At 33.5% G+C, this 18,381-nt stretch overlaps 1 protein-coding gene across 4 annotated transcripts; it reads right to left on the bottom strand.

The window, feature by feature from the left end:
* Window positions 1–373: 373 nt before the first annotated feature.
* Window positions 374–15,421, bottom strand: LOC116339242. 4 transcript variants are annotated; one of them, XM_031765012.1, is made up of 21 exons: window positions 14,892–15,421; window positions 12,080–12,127; window positions 10,787–11,247; window positions 10,540–10,701; window positions 9,681–9,918; window positions 9,349–9,497; window positions 7,512–8,573; window positions 6,751–6,996; window positions 6,357–6,506; window positions 6,132–6,285; window positions 5,590–5,747; window positions 5,375–5,498; window positions 3,750–5,150; window positions 2,397–2,441; window positions 2,154–2,269; window positions 1,715–1,930; window positions 1,435–1,639; window positions 1,213–1,358; window positions 1,037–1,148; window positions 860–957; window positions 374–786 (listed from the first exon to the last, which is right to left on the bottom strand). In XM_031765012.1, exons 1-21 carry the CDS (start codon window positions 14,947–14,949, stop codon window positions 601–603), a joined length of 5,535 nt encoding a protein of 1,844 aa, XP_031620872.1. In that variant the 5' UTR covers window positions 14,950–15,421; the 3' UTR covers window positions 374–600. The 4 variants fall into 4 exon arrangements, with proteins under 4 accessions (XP_031620872.1, XP_031620870.1, XP_031620869.1 ...); XM_031765010.1 differs by lacking the exon at window positions 3,750–5,150 and having other exon boundaries at window positions 2,208–2,269; window positions 2,397–2,468; window positions 14,892–15,418; XM_031765009.1 differs by lacking the exon at window positions 3,750–5,150 and having other exon boundaries at window positions 2,397–2,468; window positions 14,892–15,416.
* Window positions 15,422–18,381: the final 2,960 nt, after the last annotated feature.

The following is an 18,381-nucleotide window of genomic DNA, read 5'->3' as shown; positions in this document are numbered from 1 at the left end:
CAATGAACATGTCATGGCATTTTCTAATTGGTCGTCTCCATCGAACCGCCAATTATCACACACAAATCGGTATACGTATTTCGTACACCAACATCTGATGCAATTGAATTTCATTTTCAATGGCAAAACGATTTTAAACCGCCCAAAAATAGAAACAAACATAATTTTCGTTAAATCGCCGATTGAAACTCGTTTACCTTGGACGACCCAACAACGATACTTACGATGCAAGTACTTAAGCCTTTTTTTTCGTTTCAAACATTTGCAATGCCAATAGTTCCAATTTGAATTAAGTATATAGCAGAGATAAATGAAGAAAACATTTCTATTTTGCTCATTTGCCATTTTATTTGATCTATTTGTTGAAATTAATAAACAATATAATTTTTTTTTGTATTAAAATGCGTGTTATTGTAATAGTCGAGTATTTTTATATTGTACTGAACTGAAATGAATTGAATAACGTTTTCTCTACGAATTGAGGGACAAATAAATGGTGCAGAAATTGTGCTGCATTTTGAAACGAATCTAAAGAATTTACAAGTTTAACAATGCACGGAGTTTGAATTGATGTTGATAACTGCCAGCACTTGATTTGGTTTATAGTTCATCTTCTTCTTCCTCCTCTTGTAAGCGCGTTATGTCCGATTTGTTCATGAAATAGTAGCTCGGCTGACGTCCTTTTAGATCTTTGAGAACACGTTTTGCGCCGTTCTTTATCAGTATTCGGCTTTGAGTTTCCACCGAGCTCACTCCCATTGCATAATGAAGTGCGGTTCGTTCGAGCTGTATAAGGACAAATCAATTTAAATAGTTAAACAATTTGAAGTCAATTATTATGTTTTTTTTTTAATCTCACATTATCACCAATAAGTAGAGTTTCTTTGATATTCGTTGCCAAGTAGTGTACGATTTCTTCTTTCTCTTTTAGCACAGCAATGTGCAAAGCCGTTCGACCTGAGATACACAAAATTTATTCATTTTAATTGAAAGAATTTGTTTTTTTTCTATTCTCACTTTCAAAACGAATATTCACCATAATAATTTTTAGCGATAGCAAGATAACGTCCTTCAGGCAATTCGATGATTTGTTCTACGGTATTTATGTCACCATATCTAATGGCACGATGCAATTTTTCACGATTTGTCTAGAAAAAAAAAAAGAAATGATCAGCGTTCTCAATTGGCAAAAGAATAAAAAAGCCAATAAACCTCAAAAGTTGGTATGGCTTCGAGATATTTGCCCAGCTCTTCGTGTCCACGAGCATACGCAATTGTCACTATCGATTCATCATCATGAACATCAATAATGTGATCATAACCTTCGACAAGCAGATGCTTGATGGCATCAAGTGAACCTATATGATGATGGAATTAAAGAAAAAACCGAAATTAATATCGGACTGATTCATTAAAATGATCAAATATTTTCACCTCTGGCTGCAAGACTCAGAATATACTTATCAATTTCGCGTGTATTTTCTGGCTGTGTAGCCTGCATCGAAACATCTCTGGCTGTTCGATATAATTCATCACGATATGCAATGCTAACGCCAGAATCTTCAATCAATTGAATCAATGCATTTCGACCGTGCGAACGAGCACATGCGAAATGCAACACACTTTGACCGTGTTCGTCCTAAAATCGATATCAATAAGTTTGATTTTTCATTTCGATCAAAAATGAGTAAAAGTAAAATAAAAAGAGAATTACTCGTTCATCGCTTGTAGGTGCTGGCTCTGGTGCATGATTCGGTGATACATTATCATCATCGATGCTATCATATTGCGATAGATCCATTTTACGTGGCGGTGGTTTTATTTTGACTTGTTGAATTTCCTCTGCTTGCTGTTGCTGTTGTGGTTGTTCTTGCGCTTGGTTTTCTCTTTTCTCCTGCCCTTCGTCTCGCAATTCTGGTTGATTGTTTCTCTGTTATGGATATCATTTAAATTCATTGAATAAGAAATTTAAATACGTTCTCACGAAAAATAAAAAAAGGCGTTATGTAGATCTTTCAATGGTGAGTCATTTTTCGATTTTATATATTCTCGCTACGACCGTGAAAGATCTGTTTTGCTCTTTTTTTTTGTTTTTGTGAGTAAATTAAAAAAAAAAAATCAGAAACATAATGTGCAAATAAACAAGAAATTACAATTTTTTTCTTATTGTCTGCAATGCTGTGCAAATAATCGGCCAAGAATTTTACCGGATTTGCTGGACGACTGTTTGCTACTTCAGTTAATCCTTGAATAAGTGGATCACCTAAAGCTGTTGTGAGCACAATATGTGGATAATGAAATATGAAGTGAGATTGTTAATTTTAGTGTGTTGTTCAGCCAATCTTAATGCATATCCGTTTTTTCGTAAGCCAATTTAAATGGAAAACGACAATTACTTGCAGCTAAATAGCGTCCTTCGTCCGTTTGAAATAGTGGTGTTCCTGATTGATTCTCTGCTTTTCTTTTACCTGCAATCATTTCGATTTACAAAGATAAACATATAACATCGATTTTACACATTTCATTTTTGTTGATTTGAAGGAGAGAAAACACATATATGGATTGTTTATAGCGATCGGGTAACGGGGGAAAATTAAAAAAAAAGTTTTTTGTAGAAAATAAATTAAACCAAGTCACCACTACAAAAACTAGTTGTTTTTTTTTTAAGTTAGGGGGAGGGCACTTTTATTTCACAAACCAGCAAAATCACATCAATTTTGGAAATTTGGATTTGTTCGGATTCATAAAATGCGTTTTGTACATATCAATTTTATCTTTCAATGGAAAACCACATTTCAGTTGGAAAGATTTTTATTGCGACTCAATACAACACACATTCACTAACTTTAGATCAATTTACTTCGATTCAATTCATACAATTCGGTTGAATGACGAAAATACTATGCTACATATAAAAACAACTAAATCACAAATGCATATTTCATAAAACGAACAACAAACCCGATACAAATCACGTTTCCAAAAATGAGAATTGTTTTTGCCTTGCAAAATATGCGCAAGTGAAATGTTGATGCTTGATTTGCTTGTGATTTTGTTTTTTTTTTTTGGTTCTCGATAGAAGAAGCATTTTGACGGTTGTGCGAAAAAAAAAATATAGATAGATATCAAAAAGACAGGGGAAATGTGTTTGCTTGTGCGATTGCAGCAAATAATGTTTGTTTTTCTCTGTTCTATCAAGAGAATAGGTGCACAAAGCCAGAATAAGGAGTTAAGCAATGTTACTAACCTAGGACACCAAGGCCGAAGGTTGATGATATGTATATTTTTTTTAATATATAGATATATATGTATTTTTCAACAAAACGATTCTGTTTTCAAGTGTGTGCTCGTGCTGGTATATATTTTAATGGGCATTTTTTTTGTTTGTTTTTTTGTTTATTTAGCTGTTAGTTGTGGATCGGATCAAATTTCGTTATTTGATTTTATGAATTTGTGATTGATTGGAATTATACGAAGTCTTGAGTTCGAATCGTTATGAAAATCTTTCCAACGTATACATTTCTCTTTAAATATATAACTTTTTAAAACAACAACAAAAAAAATGTTTCACATTTTACAATTTCGAGGCACTCAATCAATTTTCTTTTTAATTTTTTTTTTTTTTTTTTTTGGTTTTTTTTTTTGTACACAATTTTCAATAAAAATGTTTTGGCTGCGAAATGTTTGTTTGTTTGTTTGTTTTTTTCGAATGATGATTCACGTTTATGATTTATTGCGTATAAATTAACTACTTTGAACATCAAAACTATTCCGTTTCTTTCGAAAGATGTTCATAAGCATGGTGGTTATATGATTATTGTTGTCGATCGTCAAGTCCTTTTCCAATTGAATAATATTTGCGACGGCGGTGTAGAAATCTTGAAAGATTTTCCATTCGTTAACGGATAATGCTTGCAGATTTGATACACGAATATGTGATGAATGGTGATTAATCGACATTCGCAGGCCACGAACATTGCACAAATGTTGTAAATTATCCGGTTCTTTTATCAAATGTGGTAGCTCCAAGGTAAGAGTAATTCGAAGTGATGTACCGAGGAAACTTGGTCGTGCTGCTAGATAACCCAAAAAGTAGCTATTTCGAAATTCAATTTGTTCGGTTAAGTACATAATTGCCTTTCCAATTTTAATATACGTTCGACCAATATTCGCTGCTGAATTGCTGTTCGTACAACATAAAATGCGTAAATGCTCCTGGCAATTGATCCATGCAACAAAATCATACGAAGCACTAACAAAAACGCCTCTAGCATATGGCCAATATCGGCCATTGATGGCCATTGATTCGGCCTTTTGATATGGATCATCGTTGCTTAGCAATGGAATTAGCAGTCCTTTTGTTGCTAAAATCGTTCGGATTTCAGATGGATTTTCAAGTACTTCATTCATTGTATAATAAATGCCTGGCTCTTTTTCTTCAATCGTTCGCAAAAAATCGGTGCTTAAAAGTCTTGCGGTGATTATTCGCTCGACTTGTTCGAGTGGTCCAACGGTTAAATTCAATGGTAATTCAAATCGTTCCAAATTTCGACTTACTTCAATTACACATGCACGCACATATTTTCCACTTTTATCTAAATTTATGCTCGATATTTCATTCGATGTGTCACTGTCCACGTTTTCGTTGAGTGTATAATCGTTACGTTTGCTAACGGGAAAATATTGTGTTTCGGGATGTGGTTGAAAATCACTATTTATATCGATACAATGTAAGTCTTTAATGAGTGGCACAAGAAATTCTTGGAATACAACAAACACATCCAAATCGGGCGCAACAATTCCACCGTCCATGTGCAATTCAAAATCCGGATTTGAACTTAATGAGTCACGTTTTTTCATTGCTGGCCAAATCACATCGAATAAATTATGATCGATTCGTGTTTGACGCGCTTTTATTTTATCGAATACACTACGTTTTAAAAATCTTGCCAAATACGCTTTCGATGTTGATCGAAACAATGACGACGCACTGCCCGGTACATTGTTTGGATGTAATTTTCTTGTACGATTTTCGATTGTTTTGCTATTCAGTTTCGATGCATCGTGAATGATTTGATAACATCGCTCCAATGTACTCAACACATCCGAATCATCGATTTCACGTCGTGCACTGTGCAAGTCATCGGGCACTATAGATGTATACGTTTTCGTTTAAAATTCGTTGTTTTGTTTTGGCACACATATTTTATTTATCATACATTTATTGCAAAAATAAAAAGCCACAAAGAAAAAAGTAAATTGAAACGAGTCGAAAATAAATTGGCAAAAAAATTCAAAAAAAAAAAAAATGAATATAAAAAAATTTAATTTTAATATATAAATTGTAAGAGGTAGATAAGAAAAATGATTTAACCTTGATCATTTAGCATGCCATCCGCAGCCGAACTTGCTACACCGAAGCTTCTAAGCAAATCAGCATGAGAAAGAATCTTCTCTGATTTGTCGTGATTTAAATAAAATTCAGCGTTATGCCCAAACTATTGGATTCGATAAGAAAAATTTAGAAATCCGTATGAAGTTGAGTGAGATCTATGTAACAACTAATGGATAAATTAAACAAGGTGTCACCTTGTCGACGGTTTTCGGGCTCGATCCCAAATGAACTAACAAATTATAAAAGTGTCCGTTGTCTTTTATAGTGGCTGCATAATGTAATGCAGTTCGTCCGTTCTCGTCAACCGCCGATGTTGTTTCAGGAAAACGACCACCCAGATATCGTAGTATGCCTATGTAAATAGATTCACAGTTTTATACCACAAACACATACACACACACATAGAGAGAGAGAGAGAAACGTCCATTACTGAATGCATTTTTAATCACACGAATCGAACGTGAAAAAAATAATTTATGCAAAAATTCATTAGTCTTGCCTTGGAATGGGAATTGGAATTGGTGGCATGTTAATCAATTTTGAAATGAAAATGTCGTTGAAATGAACGGAAATGGAAGTAATGACTCGCTCAAAATTGAAACGAAAAACTGAACATACGAAAATGGTTCATCGATTTGAATTTAGATTAATCGATTCCACATGAAAAATGCAACGGATTTTCTTTAAACGATTTTTTTTTTGGTTATGGAAAATGAGGGGTGGTGGTGTTTCTTACTTGCGTGGCCAAAAATGGTGGCAACATGAATTGGAGTACATTTTCCCGGTGAACAATCATCTTTGGCAATGGCAAACTTGCGTCGATCCAATGCTGCCTGTAAGTCTCGTAAGCTTCCTTCTCTGGCCGCAATGTGAACACGACGAATTTTATTCTTAACACGATGAGACAAAACAAAATAAACAATTGAATTTAGTTTTCATTGAATGATATTCACACAATTACCATGTACGCAGGCACATTATCGATAAAGGCTTGTATTTCGGGCTGACTTGATTTCGTACCAATCAAATATTGACCATCACCGCTCAAAACCATTGCAGCCAATTGTTCCATATCCTGCCTATCAATTATCGTCTGGGCGCGTAAATATTTCTAAAAAAAAAAACAAAACAAAACTTATTCTAACTTGATGCACTTTCCCTTCATTCTGCTTGCGATGAATTTATTCGAAAAAATTTTTTTTTTCATTTCAAAAAGATCAAAGAAAAATCACATGATTCAATCAAAAACTGACAAACAACAAAATCGATGCAAATTTTGAAAAGTGTATATACGAATTGAAAGCGTTTTTTTTAGTTCACTTTTTGCTAAGTATAAAAAAATTCACTTTGCATACTTTATTGTCTTCGTCGTCGACAGAGCTGAAGCGGCTAGCAGATTGAACAACATTATTGTCTGGCTCGCCATGAACAACTCCCTCAATAACTTCCATAACCGGATCGCTTGTATCTTTTCCATTTGATTCGGTAATTTTCTGTTGATTTTCAGAAGATTCAATTTCGGCTGAGTGTTCAGACGTGACATTGTCATCGTTATTATCTTCTTCATTTGCAACAGTCGTTTCATGATCGCTTTGTTTTTCCTGCATAATACGGTTTGATTTGTTTTTTATTCCAATAAATCATCATTTAACATAATTGTGGTAGCATTTTGACGTTTTGATCAATGCAATTTTACTACGAAATTGTGTTTTCTAACTGCTATTTGTGGAATTATGTGGAAAGATGCGAAGTGTGTTATCCAAAAAAAACAACTATGGAAATACTCCCATTTCTAAATGTTTTGTTTTAGATTTAATGAGTTTCCACTATTATTTATATACCATTGGTATACTCTATAAATAAAACCTATTGAACATTCAGCACGCATACAATTGCAGCTCTATAATAAATAGCGTTGTGCGGACAAAAGTACAAAACAAACTACACATATAGACATAGGCCGGAGCCACTTTTCACTTTAAAAAAAAAAATATATATATATATATATAAAAATGTTGACATTTTAAGAATAGAATAGAATGGATTAGAATTAGTATACAAACATATAATGGATGACACTGGGTTTCGGTTAAGTTTTTCCAACCAAATCCCTTACCTCTTCAGCAGCCTCATTATCGTCGTTGTTACTTTCAGTTGGCTCTTCGGCTGCGGCGTCGTTGTCTTCATGATCTGATATTTTTTCTTCTTGATTCTCTTCACTTTCTAAATTTTCCTCATTTTCTTCGACATTTTCGACGTTTTCAGTGTTTTCATCGTTGATTTCCATGGGTTCGGCTTCATCATCACCTTCATCACCCTTCTGACTATTTATACTCTTTGCTGAGGATTTTTGACTTACGGCACTACCACCAGATTTTGCCGATGTCATGCTTTTAGCGGTGTCTCGAGATCTTGCTGACGTCACGCTTCTCGCACCGTCCTGAGATTTTGCTGACGCCATGCTCCTAGCGGTGTCCCGAGATTTAGCTGATGTTATGCTTCTAGCACTGGCATTGGCGCTATGAACAGCTGAGCTTGATTTGCTCTGTATTTCTGCCGTCCCTGGTTTTGATCCAACTTCATTTTCATTGTCGTCTATCGTTGATTTTATAGATGCACTTTTCATACTTCTCATACTTCGTGCTGATTCACGAGCGGTAGATTTTCCGCTCGTTGCACTTCCTGGTTTCATATTTTGTATTTCCATTGGCACTTCTTCTTCATACTCTAAATCAGGCAAATCATCCATATCATTAAAATTCTCAATTTCCGATGTTTCAATTGTTGTTATATGATTATCATTTTCTTCATCTTCCAGTGGCGGCGGTTCATAGTCATAACCATTTTCCACTTGATATTCTGTATCAATTGCATTGCCTTGATCAATGAATAGAATATCGTGATTTTCAGCGCTATCAATGCGTTCATAATCTCGGGGCGATTGGTGTTCGCTCTCAATATGGGGTGACATTCCGTTTTCAATCATTTCTTCATTTTGTACATCTTCGTTTTCCATTTCTGTGTGATTGTCATCATTTTCAATGTCATTTCCATCATCATTTTCCGCGTCACCATTTTCGATGTCTGTGCTTTCGTCAGCTTTTTCGATATCTGAATTTTCTTCTGCATCGCCATTTTCCATTTCCGTTTGATTTTCGTTGTCGGCGTCATCATCGGTCTGGAAAATAAACTTGATTTACAACTGAACCAATATCAAACTATTACAATTTTTTTTTTTGGCTAAACATATCATTTGAGTCGATGGCAAATTACGTTAGTGTCGAAAATGAAATGTTTCTTAAATTGGGCAATGCGATCGACTCAAAATTATATGTAAATCAAACAGAAAGAGATAGAGAGATAGTTTGACATTTGTTGAAAGTAGCTCATGTTCACGATTTATAATTAATTCAGTGACAATAGACACTGATATAGATTGAAGATAGCAAATAAAATAATGTTATTTATGTGATAGAGAAACTTACATGTCATCTGGATGAGACGGTTGTGCGATGATTTGATAATGGATGGTTTTTTTTATTTAATAAAAAATGTTTCGGCTTTATGAAAAACTAAATGTAGCTTTGTTTTTTTTTTTTTGTTGGAAAAGTAAGTAGTATAAAATTGAAAGTTATTTGCTTGACTGAAATGGTTCGTATAACTTTTTGAATTTGTACGCGCTCGGAATGTTTTGCACAGAGATTAATGAAAATCTAGACATTGGTTTGACTAAACACATGGAAAAAAGAAACATTTGGGAAAAAATGCCAAGTGCAACACAGCTCTCGTGAAATGTGTTGCGACCAGTGTGTGGATATGAAATTAAACAATAATATGGTGCTGGTGCGATGGTGCAGCCGACTAAATATTGCTATTTTTTTTTGTTCGAATATCAACGCTTTTGTATGTTCGAACTATATCGAATTGGCCGAATCGATTATCTAGAATCTTACTTGTTCTGGATTTTCCAGAGAATTTTCTTGATCGTTTGTTGCATCATTTTCGTGGTCTGCTTCCGGTTCTTCTTGTTCTTCTGGTTTAGGTTCAGGTTCGGCCTCTAATTCCGCTTCTACTTGTGGCTCATCGTCTTGATTCTCAGGTGCTATAATATCAAATATTCTCTTTTTATGTTGCAATTGAAATTCAACGAAACTAAACTCTTCCTTTCACATAGCGAACGGAAAAATAATTGAAAGTTTATTGATTTGACTGCACGTCAACAAAAGTTCAGATGAAAAAAAAGGATATATATATATATGAAATTTAATATAAATAATTCATTTACGTTCGTCATTTTGTTCCATTGTTTCTTGTTCATCGTCTGCTGTTCCATCATATTGTTTGTCATTTGATGGTTCACCATCGTCCATTGTCTCTACATCGTTTAACATTTCGGCGTCATTCGATTCAGATTCATCGTCTCGCATGGTTGATATTACTTCAGCCGAACCATGATTACGTTCATCGCTTCCATTCAACGTATTAAAGCTGCCATAAGTTGAATGACTTTTTCGTACAAAGTTCTATGCAATATAAATAATTAACAGACACACTCAAAACCACTATTTATAGTTACTACACAGTGGGAAATATTTGAGTAAGGTTACTCTGATGTTCGTAGAGCGTCTATCCCCCAAAATGAGTAAAAGATTATGATTCACACCAGTAATGGTGTAAAATGCGTAAGTCGCTTGTAAACGATCTAAGTGAATAGCGGCGACGCATGAAAACAAGGTGAGTGAATAGCGGCAAAGGCAGACATTTTTTCTTTGGTGCGTTGCCACTATTTTCAAGTGAATCGCATACATGCAACTTACGCGAGTTACACCATTACCAGTGTAAATCTGTTGAGAAATATTGATTTCTCGATGAATCTGCTTAAAAAGCAGTATAAATGAAACTAAATTTGAAATACGAATGTTAATGATTCATATATTGATAAAGTCAATCCCAATATATGTACTATTTTCTATTATTCTAAATTTGTATAAATACCAATATTTTTCATGAATAAAATCACTTCAAACTTAACTCTGCTAAACACAACAAAATCATACTCTTTTAACTAATTTTGAGGTAGACGTTCTACTAACTCCGAACATCAGAGTAACCTTACTCAAATATTTCTCACTGTGTATACATACATTTCGAATAAATTGGTAGTTATGCTCTTCGTCAAACATGGCCCAATCGTAATTGGGCGGTAGACCCGATTGCGAAACTCTTGGCGATTCGGGTATCACTGTCAACAATGATTTGTTCAGTTCACTCGATTTATTTCGGTAATAATTGGCGGTTTTCATGCGCTTCAATAACGATTGAAAAAAAAAAATCAAAATGTTTTAATAAATTATTGCATGAAAGAAGAATCATTGTATAAAGAATGCCTACATAATCAGTACTAAGTTCATCACCACCAGCTTGTACAAGTTTATTATAAATCTCAAGGGTATTTGCCCAATGCAACGGTGTTTTTCCGGTGGCGTCAATATCCGTAGCGGTTGTTGGACTTGTCCTCAAAATATACTCAACAATGGCCAAATGTCCAAGACCAGCCGCCTTATGCAATGGCGTCAAACCGTTCACATCTTTGCTGGACAATAATCCTTTCGGCACCGGTGGCGATGTTATATTTATTAATTCATCCAAATTATTTTCCACCACAGCCGTATGCGTTTCTTTTATCACATTCATAACATATGGAACGGCGTCTAGAAATTTCCGAACACGATTGTTCGAACAAATTTCAGTACGCAGACGATTGCCCTGACCTTCCCACAGAACTTGGGTTAACTTGCACATGTCCTTATCATGAATCCATATCCGTATGTTCGACGGCTTGATTACAATGGCTATATAAGAAATTAGATTGACAATCAAATACAAAGTAAATGGGCATGTCGTATCATTTTCATTTATTTTATGAAAGTGCATTCAAAACAAAAACAACATTGACGACCGCGACTTGTGCTATAATACACACAGAAGACAACAACAACAAAAAACAATCAAACACCTGATTAAATGACACGAATCCACTCGCTATTATCGATCGCCAAAGACAATCCATTCACATCAACTTGTGAAATAGACTCACAAAAGAAATTATAGAATTCGACTAGCAATAATAAAATAATCATAAGGTCATGATTAACACATTGCATACGAAGTTTGTAAGAGAGAGAGAGAGAGAGAGAGAGAGAGATAGAGAGAGAGAAAGAGTGTGAGAAAGAGAGACTACAACGACCTCATCGGAATTGAATTTGGCTATATGTTGATGAAGTAAACATAGCCTACATATCTATCATATGTATTCTTTCACGCAAAAGTAGAATTTAGTTCGATCGAATTAACCACAAGATTCAATGCATGCACAGAGAAACACCAGGAATCCATTGAGCACACAAAAATGTGACCCAAGTGTGTCATATTTTTTTTGTTTCAATTCACGAAACTGTCTTTCGTAAAACGATTACTTTAACTTTATTAATGTCATTATGTACGGTTTAAGTGTTTAATTGTTATTCGTTAGCGTAATTGTCATGTTCACAATCAATTTCCTTTTTTGTCGCTTGCGTTCAATATTTTCTCACTTCTTTTCCGTTATAATTTGATAAAAGTCGTCCAATTAAAACAAAAAATCTACCATAGAATCAGAAAGAGACGAATTTAGAATTAAAATACCTTGTCTTGTTGCGCCATTATCCTGTCCACGTACTTTCATCGTGACAACTGAAATTAAAGATTGACACAAATAATATATTTAAATTATTGATTGATTCAAGTGTCAACAATCGATTTGATCCAAAAACCAATATGTCCGTTTGCTTTTTTTTTTTTTTAAATCGTACATGAATTATTGAATGACTCGCAATGTATTTATTTATTCATGTGTCACACATAACAGTTAAAAAAATATAATTAAAAATTCCAAGACAAAACGAAAAGTTCGATCGACCCAGTTTGGGCAGAGTTTTTAACTTTCAAAAGAGTGTCTACATAAGAACGTTCAATAGCTATCGGTTATCAATTATTTATGGAACAGTAACCCTGACAATGTGGTATACAACCGATATAGTTCCGATAGAACGTATGACATATCCGGCAATATTGACCAACAAACGGACAACAAAAATTTGGTGTGCCACGATGTCTTTTGTAATTTGAGCACCAATTGCAACATTGACCGTTTTTTTTTTGTTTTTTTTTTTTTTTCGGTTTATAGCACATCATTTTTGCTAGCGCTCCAAATTAGAATTTGATTATGACAGCATTTAAAATTAATAAAACCTTTTGATTTTAATGAGACGCCAAATAACACTGGTGGTTAAAATGAGATAAATGACACAAATAGCAATTTTTTTTAAAATTCGATTTTAAGTTGTTGTGGTTTTTTTTGTTAATTTTTGGGTGTATATGAATATTCCGTTTTCCGTTTGTATTTCGAGAAAAAATTTGATATGAATAAAGGTTGAAATATAACTGTTAAATGCTCAGAATATTAGGACCAACTCATGTCACTTTCCAAATGTTTCTGAACCGTTTTCATTTGTTTTTTTTTTGTTTTGTATAAATGGAAATTCGAAATTAATCAGACTTGCAACACTTTTCCATACATGTGGGGGGAAAAACCACACACGCAATGCTTGATTTACAAATGAAAATATTCATTGTATATAGAAATGGAAGCTTTCAATTTGAACAAGTGTATTTACACGTGAATTTCATAGGGTGGAAAAATGCACATAAAATTTAACAATCAACGAACCATCCAACAACCAAAGCACAATGAAAATTGTTTGATTCGTAGTGCGTATATAACATTCTGGCGGTGATTATTTTATTTTGTTTGCTCTCAACACAACAACAGATATAGATATATAACAATCAAATGATATTTTACATAAAATGTAAAAATGTATGTAAAATGAACCACTAATTAAGCAATGAATTACGATCAATTGAAAACGTTACGTGGAAATATTTTGTGTCTAAATTATGGATACAAAAGAGACAGAAAAGAATCTCCAATAAGCATTAATTATGCATGCTAAGTTTATTCTGGAAACCACCCGGTGACGTTCATGTGTGTTACATCGAATAATGTCTCACATGTTTTATATTTGATCTATTTTCGATCGAACTAAAACTGGATCATTTTTTTTTTTTTTTTTTTTGAAAAGTTCATAAAAATGTCAGAAATTAAAAGTGAATACGGTACGCAATATACAAACTTAATTGATTCCCTGAGTTATTTTTAAGGTAAATATCTTTTCGATAAATATTTAATGGTCATTTGAATTGTAGTAAATCAATAATCTCCGCATTTTGAGTATAGATTTAGTAGTTTGATTTTCTCCACCTGACTGAATTGATTAATAGACATGCTACGCTATAGAAGAAATAAACAATGTGACCATCCGCCTATTTTCATCGATATAAAATGCTCGTATTGTGTTCCACGTGTAGAATCATTTGAAAATTCATTGTGAAATAATGCGCATTATATTTATTGTATAGACATGTTCAATAAGATCCATTGAAAATGCATTGGTTCACCTTCAAGCAATCATATATTTCAAAAGCGTTTCTTTGCCATGAATCCGTTCAACACTTCTTTGAACGCAACTCAAATCGTTTGAATCATTAATTTAAAATTTTGAGTACAAATTACGGTTCAAATGAAAGCATTGATAAGATCTTATTGAAAACGAGTATATTATGAGTGGTTGAGAATAGAACTGGGAATGTACCACTGACGCGAAATAATGGCGAAATGTCAACGGAAAATTTTTCCTTGAAACTGTTTCCAAGACATTCCTTAGCCATCTTCTACCAGAAGTTTACTAAAAATACATTATTAAATATTCCCATTTTTGTTCTCAACGAATCATATGTTAAATAATTTAACTAAACATTTTAATGGGGGAGACTATAGTTTGTGTGAAAAACTGCTTTTTCCGATTGGTATTTTTTGTTGGATGAAAAAGAACGAGTTAAAAAAAGCGATATTTGAATCAATTCAAATTGGACACGCAAACCCAATATCTGCATCATTTTGCACACACACATAGAGCAAGAGCATGTGCTTCATATTCATTATTCGTGTGAAAAAATCGAAACGAACATAAATCAAGCACTAAAAAAAAGACTGAAAACCGAATCAACAATATCAGTCAATTGTTGTAATGTGCTTAATCATGATAGGTTGTTCACAATAAAAACGTTTAGAATTGACGTGAAAACATTGTGTTTATTTTTACCTTATTCTGTATGTTTTCTTCATTTTTTATGCTGTGAATAACATGGCAATTCAATTGAATTGAAATTTTGGAATTCAAAAAAAAAAACAATGAATTTCACAAAATGATTTCAGTCAAGTGCACTTCATCAAGTGTTCGGTGACTATCGCTTGATTTCTTTTATTTTTGCAGCTCACGATCAACAATAACCCGATTGTTTTAAATGAACAAAAAAAAAAGAAAATCACACTTACCTCTTGGCGCAGATGAATGAAAGTACAGCCCATGATATTTTCTACGTCGGATCGGCATTTTGATGCAAACTAGTTGATGTTCGGCTTATTTTATTATCGAATACACGGCGTTACGTTTTCGACGATTCACAATTTATAAATATTTACATTGAGTTTCGAACATTTTTGAACCATTTGAGTCCTGGCTGTTTTTCAATTGATCCCTTCATTTTACTTTTGGTGTACGTACAATTTTTTTTTTATTTATTTATTATTATATTTTAATGTATTCAACAATTGATTTACTGTTGAAGAAATTGATTTGCCGAAGAAAAAAAACCGTCAAAATAACAATAACAAAAAAATCAACAAAAGGAAACAAAATCACAAAATACGATATTCACGATGTGATGGATAAACGATAAATGCTAACTGCTATCGAATGATTGCAACGGATTTATACTTGTTATCGAAATGAGCAATACGTAATGATTCATGAAGATTCATTCGACGATTGAATTTGCTGCGAAATTATGTGAAAATCACGGCAAATTACACAGAAATTCGGTTGTATGTACTTTGAATTTCAAATGCAAATTGAGCGGAAAGTGCGCACTCCAATGCGAGAAAAGACACTGGCCCGACTGGTATCCGTTGTGTCGATTTCGAACGGTATCGAGTTTGAAATATTGCGGCTATCAAACAAATTGTATTGAGCATGAATTTCGACGATACAACAATACAGTGTATTGAACACATCAACGCAGCATGGACATTGAAAATTGTCCGCTCACGCTACATGAAAATATATCTATATTTTGTTTAACACAGATATTGAAACGACAGTTCAACCTATTACACACATCGGACACAGCGCACACACACGCAAACACACACACTTTGTGTACGTATAAAATACTATTGAAAAATAAAAAGGACAACAGCAAAACACTATCGTTAAAACGGAAAACTTCTTCAACTATCAATTATTAATGTCAATTATTATCGGAAATAACTAACCTATTTCATTTGAAAATGCGACACACGTTTAGAAAATTTTATTGCATGTTCTGCTATGTACTTTTTAAAGTGAGTGGTTTTTTTTCTCTTCTTTTCTTTATGTATTCATCACACAGAGCTATATGAGCACACAGAAGATGATAAATGTGTGTCCAGCGTTCACATAAAAAAAACCATTGACAAATGTTGTCATTGCCATTGATAATATAGATTAGGACAGCAGCAGTTTTTCCTCTAGATTCAATTGCTGATATGGAATGAACGCGACTGGCTGTCTTTGATGATGTATCGATATGCTTTATTTCTTAAGTTGCAACTTATTTATCATTTTTAATTGGTTTGACTTGAATTTGACTTGGGCGCGCACATACCCACATGCCATGGCAAGGACAATTTCACCAAATTGAATCAAGTGTCCCCAAAGAGGTAGTTCGCTTGATCACGCGAAATTTCGTTAAATTCATTAAATTTCGTTTGGGCCGACATCAATGACCGACCATTGTGGTCGAGCGTGTCAATGAAATATTTATGCAGTATTTTGCGCCATTTCAGTCATTTTAACAAAAATAAAAATGAACGAAGCCCTGCAGATTATTTGCTAGATTTAGGCAGGTGTAAGTAATTACAATTTATCTCTGAATAATTAACATTTCATGTTGCTCCGTTTTGTTCGAAAATTTCTCTGATTTTTATATTATTGTAAAAATTGCTTCAATTGACCGATTACAATTGTATCGATTTAAATTGAAATACAAACAAAAAAATCAAATGCCTTTCGACCTCACTTCTTCTTTTAAATTCGTTTGTGTACACAATTTGTGATTTTTAAATTATTATTTTTTCCAATTGCACCATCGATCCTAATCCACAGTCCAATTATTCAATAGATATATTTCACGAAATCGCAACGTAATCACAAATGAATTGTTGTCGACATTTACTCTGGTATGCGTCATTGCTCTTGATCTGGCCCAATGCAACTGACTGGACACTTGAATGTCTTGAGCCTCATAGTGAGCGTGACTTTGTATGGAGTAAAATCAACGAAAAAAAAAAGATGAACAGAATGCTAATATTCTCCTTTCGGCCAATAGAAATATGCATTTTTCATTCATTCATACTAAAACTACGTTAAAATATGCATACTTCGGTTCGATAGGAATGAATGTAACAAAGTAGACGACTACGATGGTGTCGGCATTCGGTCTTCAAACAACCGTTGCTTCCAATTCAAAATTTGCATGTTTTGAATGGAAATAACACATTACATATGCCTGAAGTAACGGTGAACGAAAACCAAAACAAAAAAAAAAACAACAGCAACAGCAACAAAGAACCTATATTTTATCCGTTTTGTACGAGCGTATATGATTTTAATTTATGAACGAGTCAAAGTCCGCTAAAAGGCTTTGTGACTGTTTTCTTTTCTTTTTGCAGTGAATGGAATTTGAAGAGAGCAAAAAAAGGATTCACGCAAACACTTGAACGTCGTTATTCCTGGATATTTGCTCTTATTTAACCCATTTTTGTATGTGTGTATTTGGCCGACTTAAATAAATTATAGAGTGGAATTTCGTAAATTTTCCATTTGTATGTAAATAAATGACTAGGAATATTATTCCTTATTCTTCCTCTTCTGCGTCTCACTTTCGGAAACACAATTATTCAATCCTGTAAAATATATGGGGAGAGTGAGTTTTTAACGGCAGGGATAATAGTTTATGACACCTAATTGTGGCACATTCAAATCATTCAACTTAATTCAGATAGAAACGGGCTAATTATGCGTTATTAAAGTCATTTTTGATAATTTTACTAAACATTCAATAATAAAACATTATTACTTGTATTGTCGTTGGACATGCGGTGTCAGTTAATCAATAATGAAAAGAGAGTAAAATATCATTTAACGTTAATTGTGAGTTTTACCTATCGTCCGTTAGTCCTGTATTTTGAATCAAAAATTATTATTCAATTTGTATGGCAAAACGAGACTTTTGTAAAGATACCATATTCAACAAACTGTTTGAGATTATTGGATTATTTTTGTACCCGGTTTGTTCGAGGATTCTCGCAGTTGATTTTCTCCAAAAACATTTGATCATTTTTCATAAATAATAAGTTAATTCTTCCCTTGATGAGAAATAGTTGTTCTATTGGATTTTTACTTATTATCAAAAGGTTGATCGAATGCTTACTTTACGTTTTTTGCCATTTTTTTTAGTAGTCCATAGTGGCGCAAGAGGTCAAATTATTTCCTCCTTTGATATTGTATTTCAAATAACATTTTTTCAGAATGAATACCTTTTACTGGCTTAACAAAAACCAAAAGACCACTCTTGAGCCTCTTTAGGTCTTGTATTCTCCGCTAAAATAAATGAATTATTACTATTCTTATAATAAGCTTTATATGGATAAGATTTTTCAGGATTTTTTTTGGGAAAATATTCGTGCGATTTTCGTTTAATTGTAGTTAATGAAATGAGCAACG

This window comes from Contarinia nasturtii, unplaced genomic scaffold (assembly GCF_009176525.2).
Source record: "Contarinia nasturtii isolate CC-2019 unplaced genomic scaffold, AAFC_CNas_1.1 Cnas_scaffold_493, whole genome shotgun sequence".
Taxonomy (NCBI): Eukaryota; Metazoa; Arthropoda; class Insecta; order Diptera; family Cecidomyiidae; genus Contarinia; species Contarinia nasturtii.
The sequence above is the reverse complement of the archived record's forward strand: the minus strand, read 5'-3'. Positions and strand labels throughout refer to the sequence as shown.

What these genes read in the sequence shown, in the direction of transcription:
- LOC116339242 (XM_031765012.1), bottom strand. Translation starts at nt 14,949, where the DNA reads ATGCCGATCCGACGTAGAAAATATCATGGGCTGTACTTTCATTCATCT. An exon ending in TCATTCATCTGCGCCAAGAG is followed by an intron (nt 12,128 to 14,891) that starts GTAAGTGTGATT and finishes CTTTAATTTCAG; the next exon opens with TTGTCACGATGAAAGTACGT. An exon ending in CACCTACAAGCGATGAACGA is followed by an intron (nt 1,640 to 1,714) that starts GTAATTCTCTTT and finishes TATCGATTTTAG; the next exon opens with GACGAACACGGTCAAAGTGT.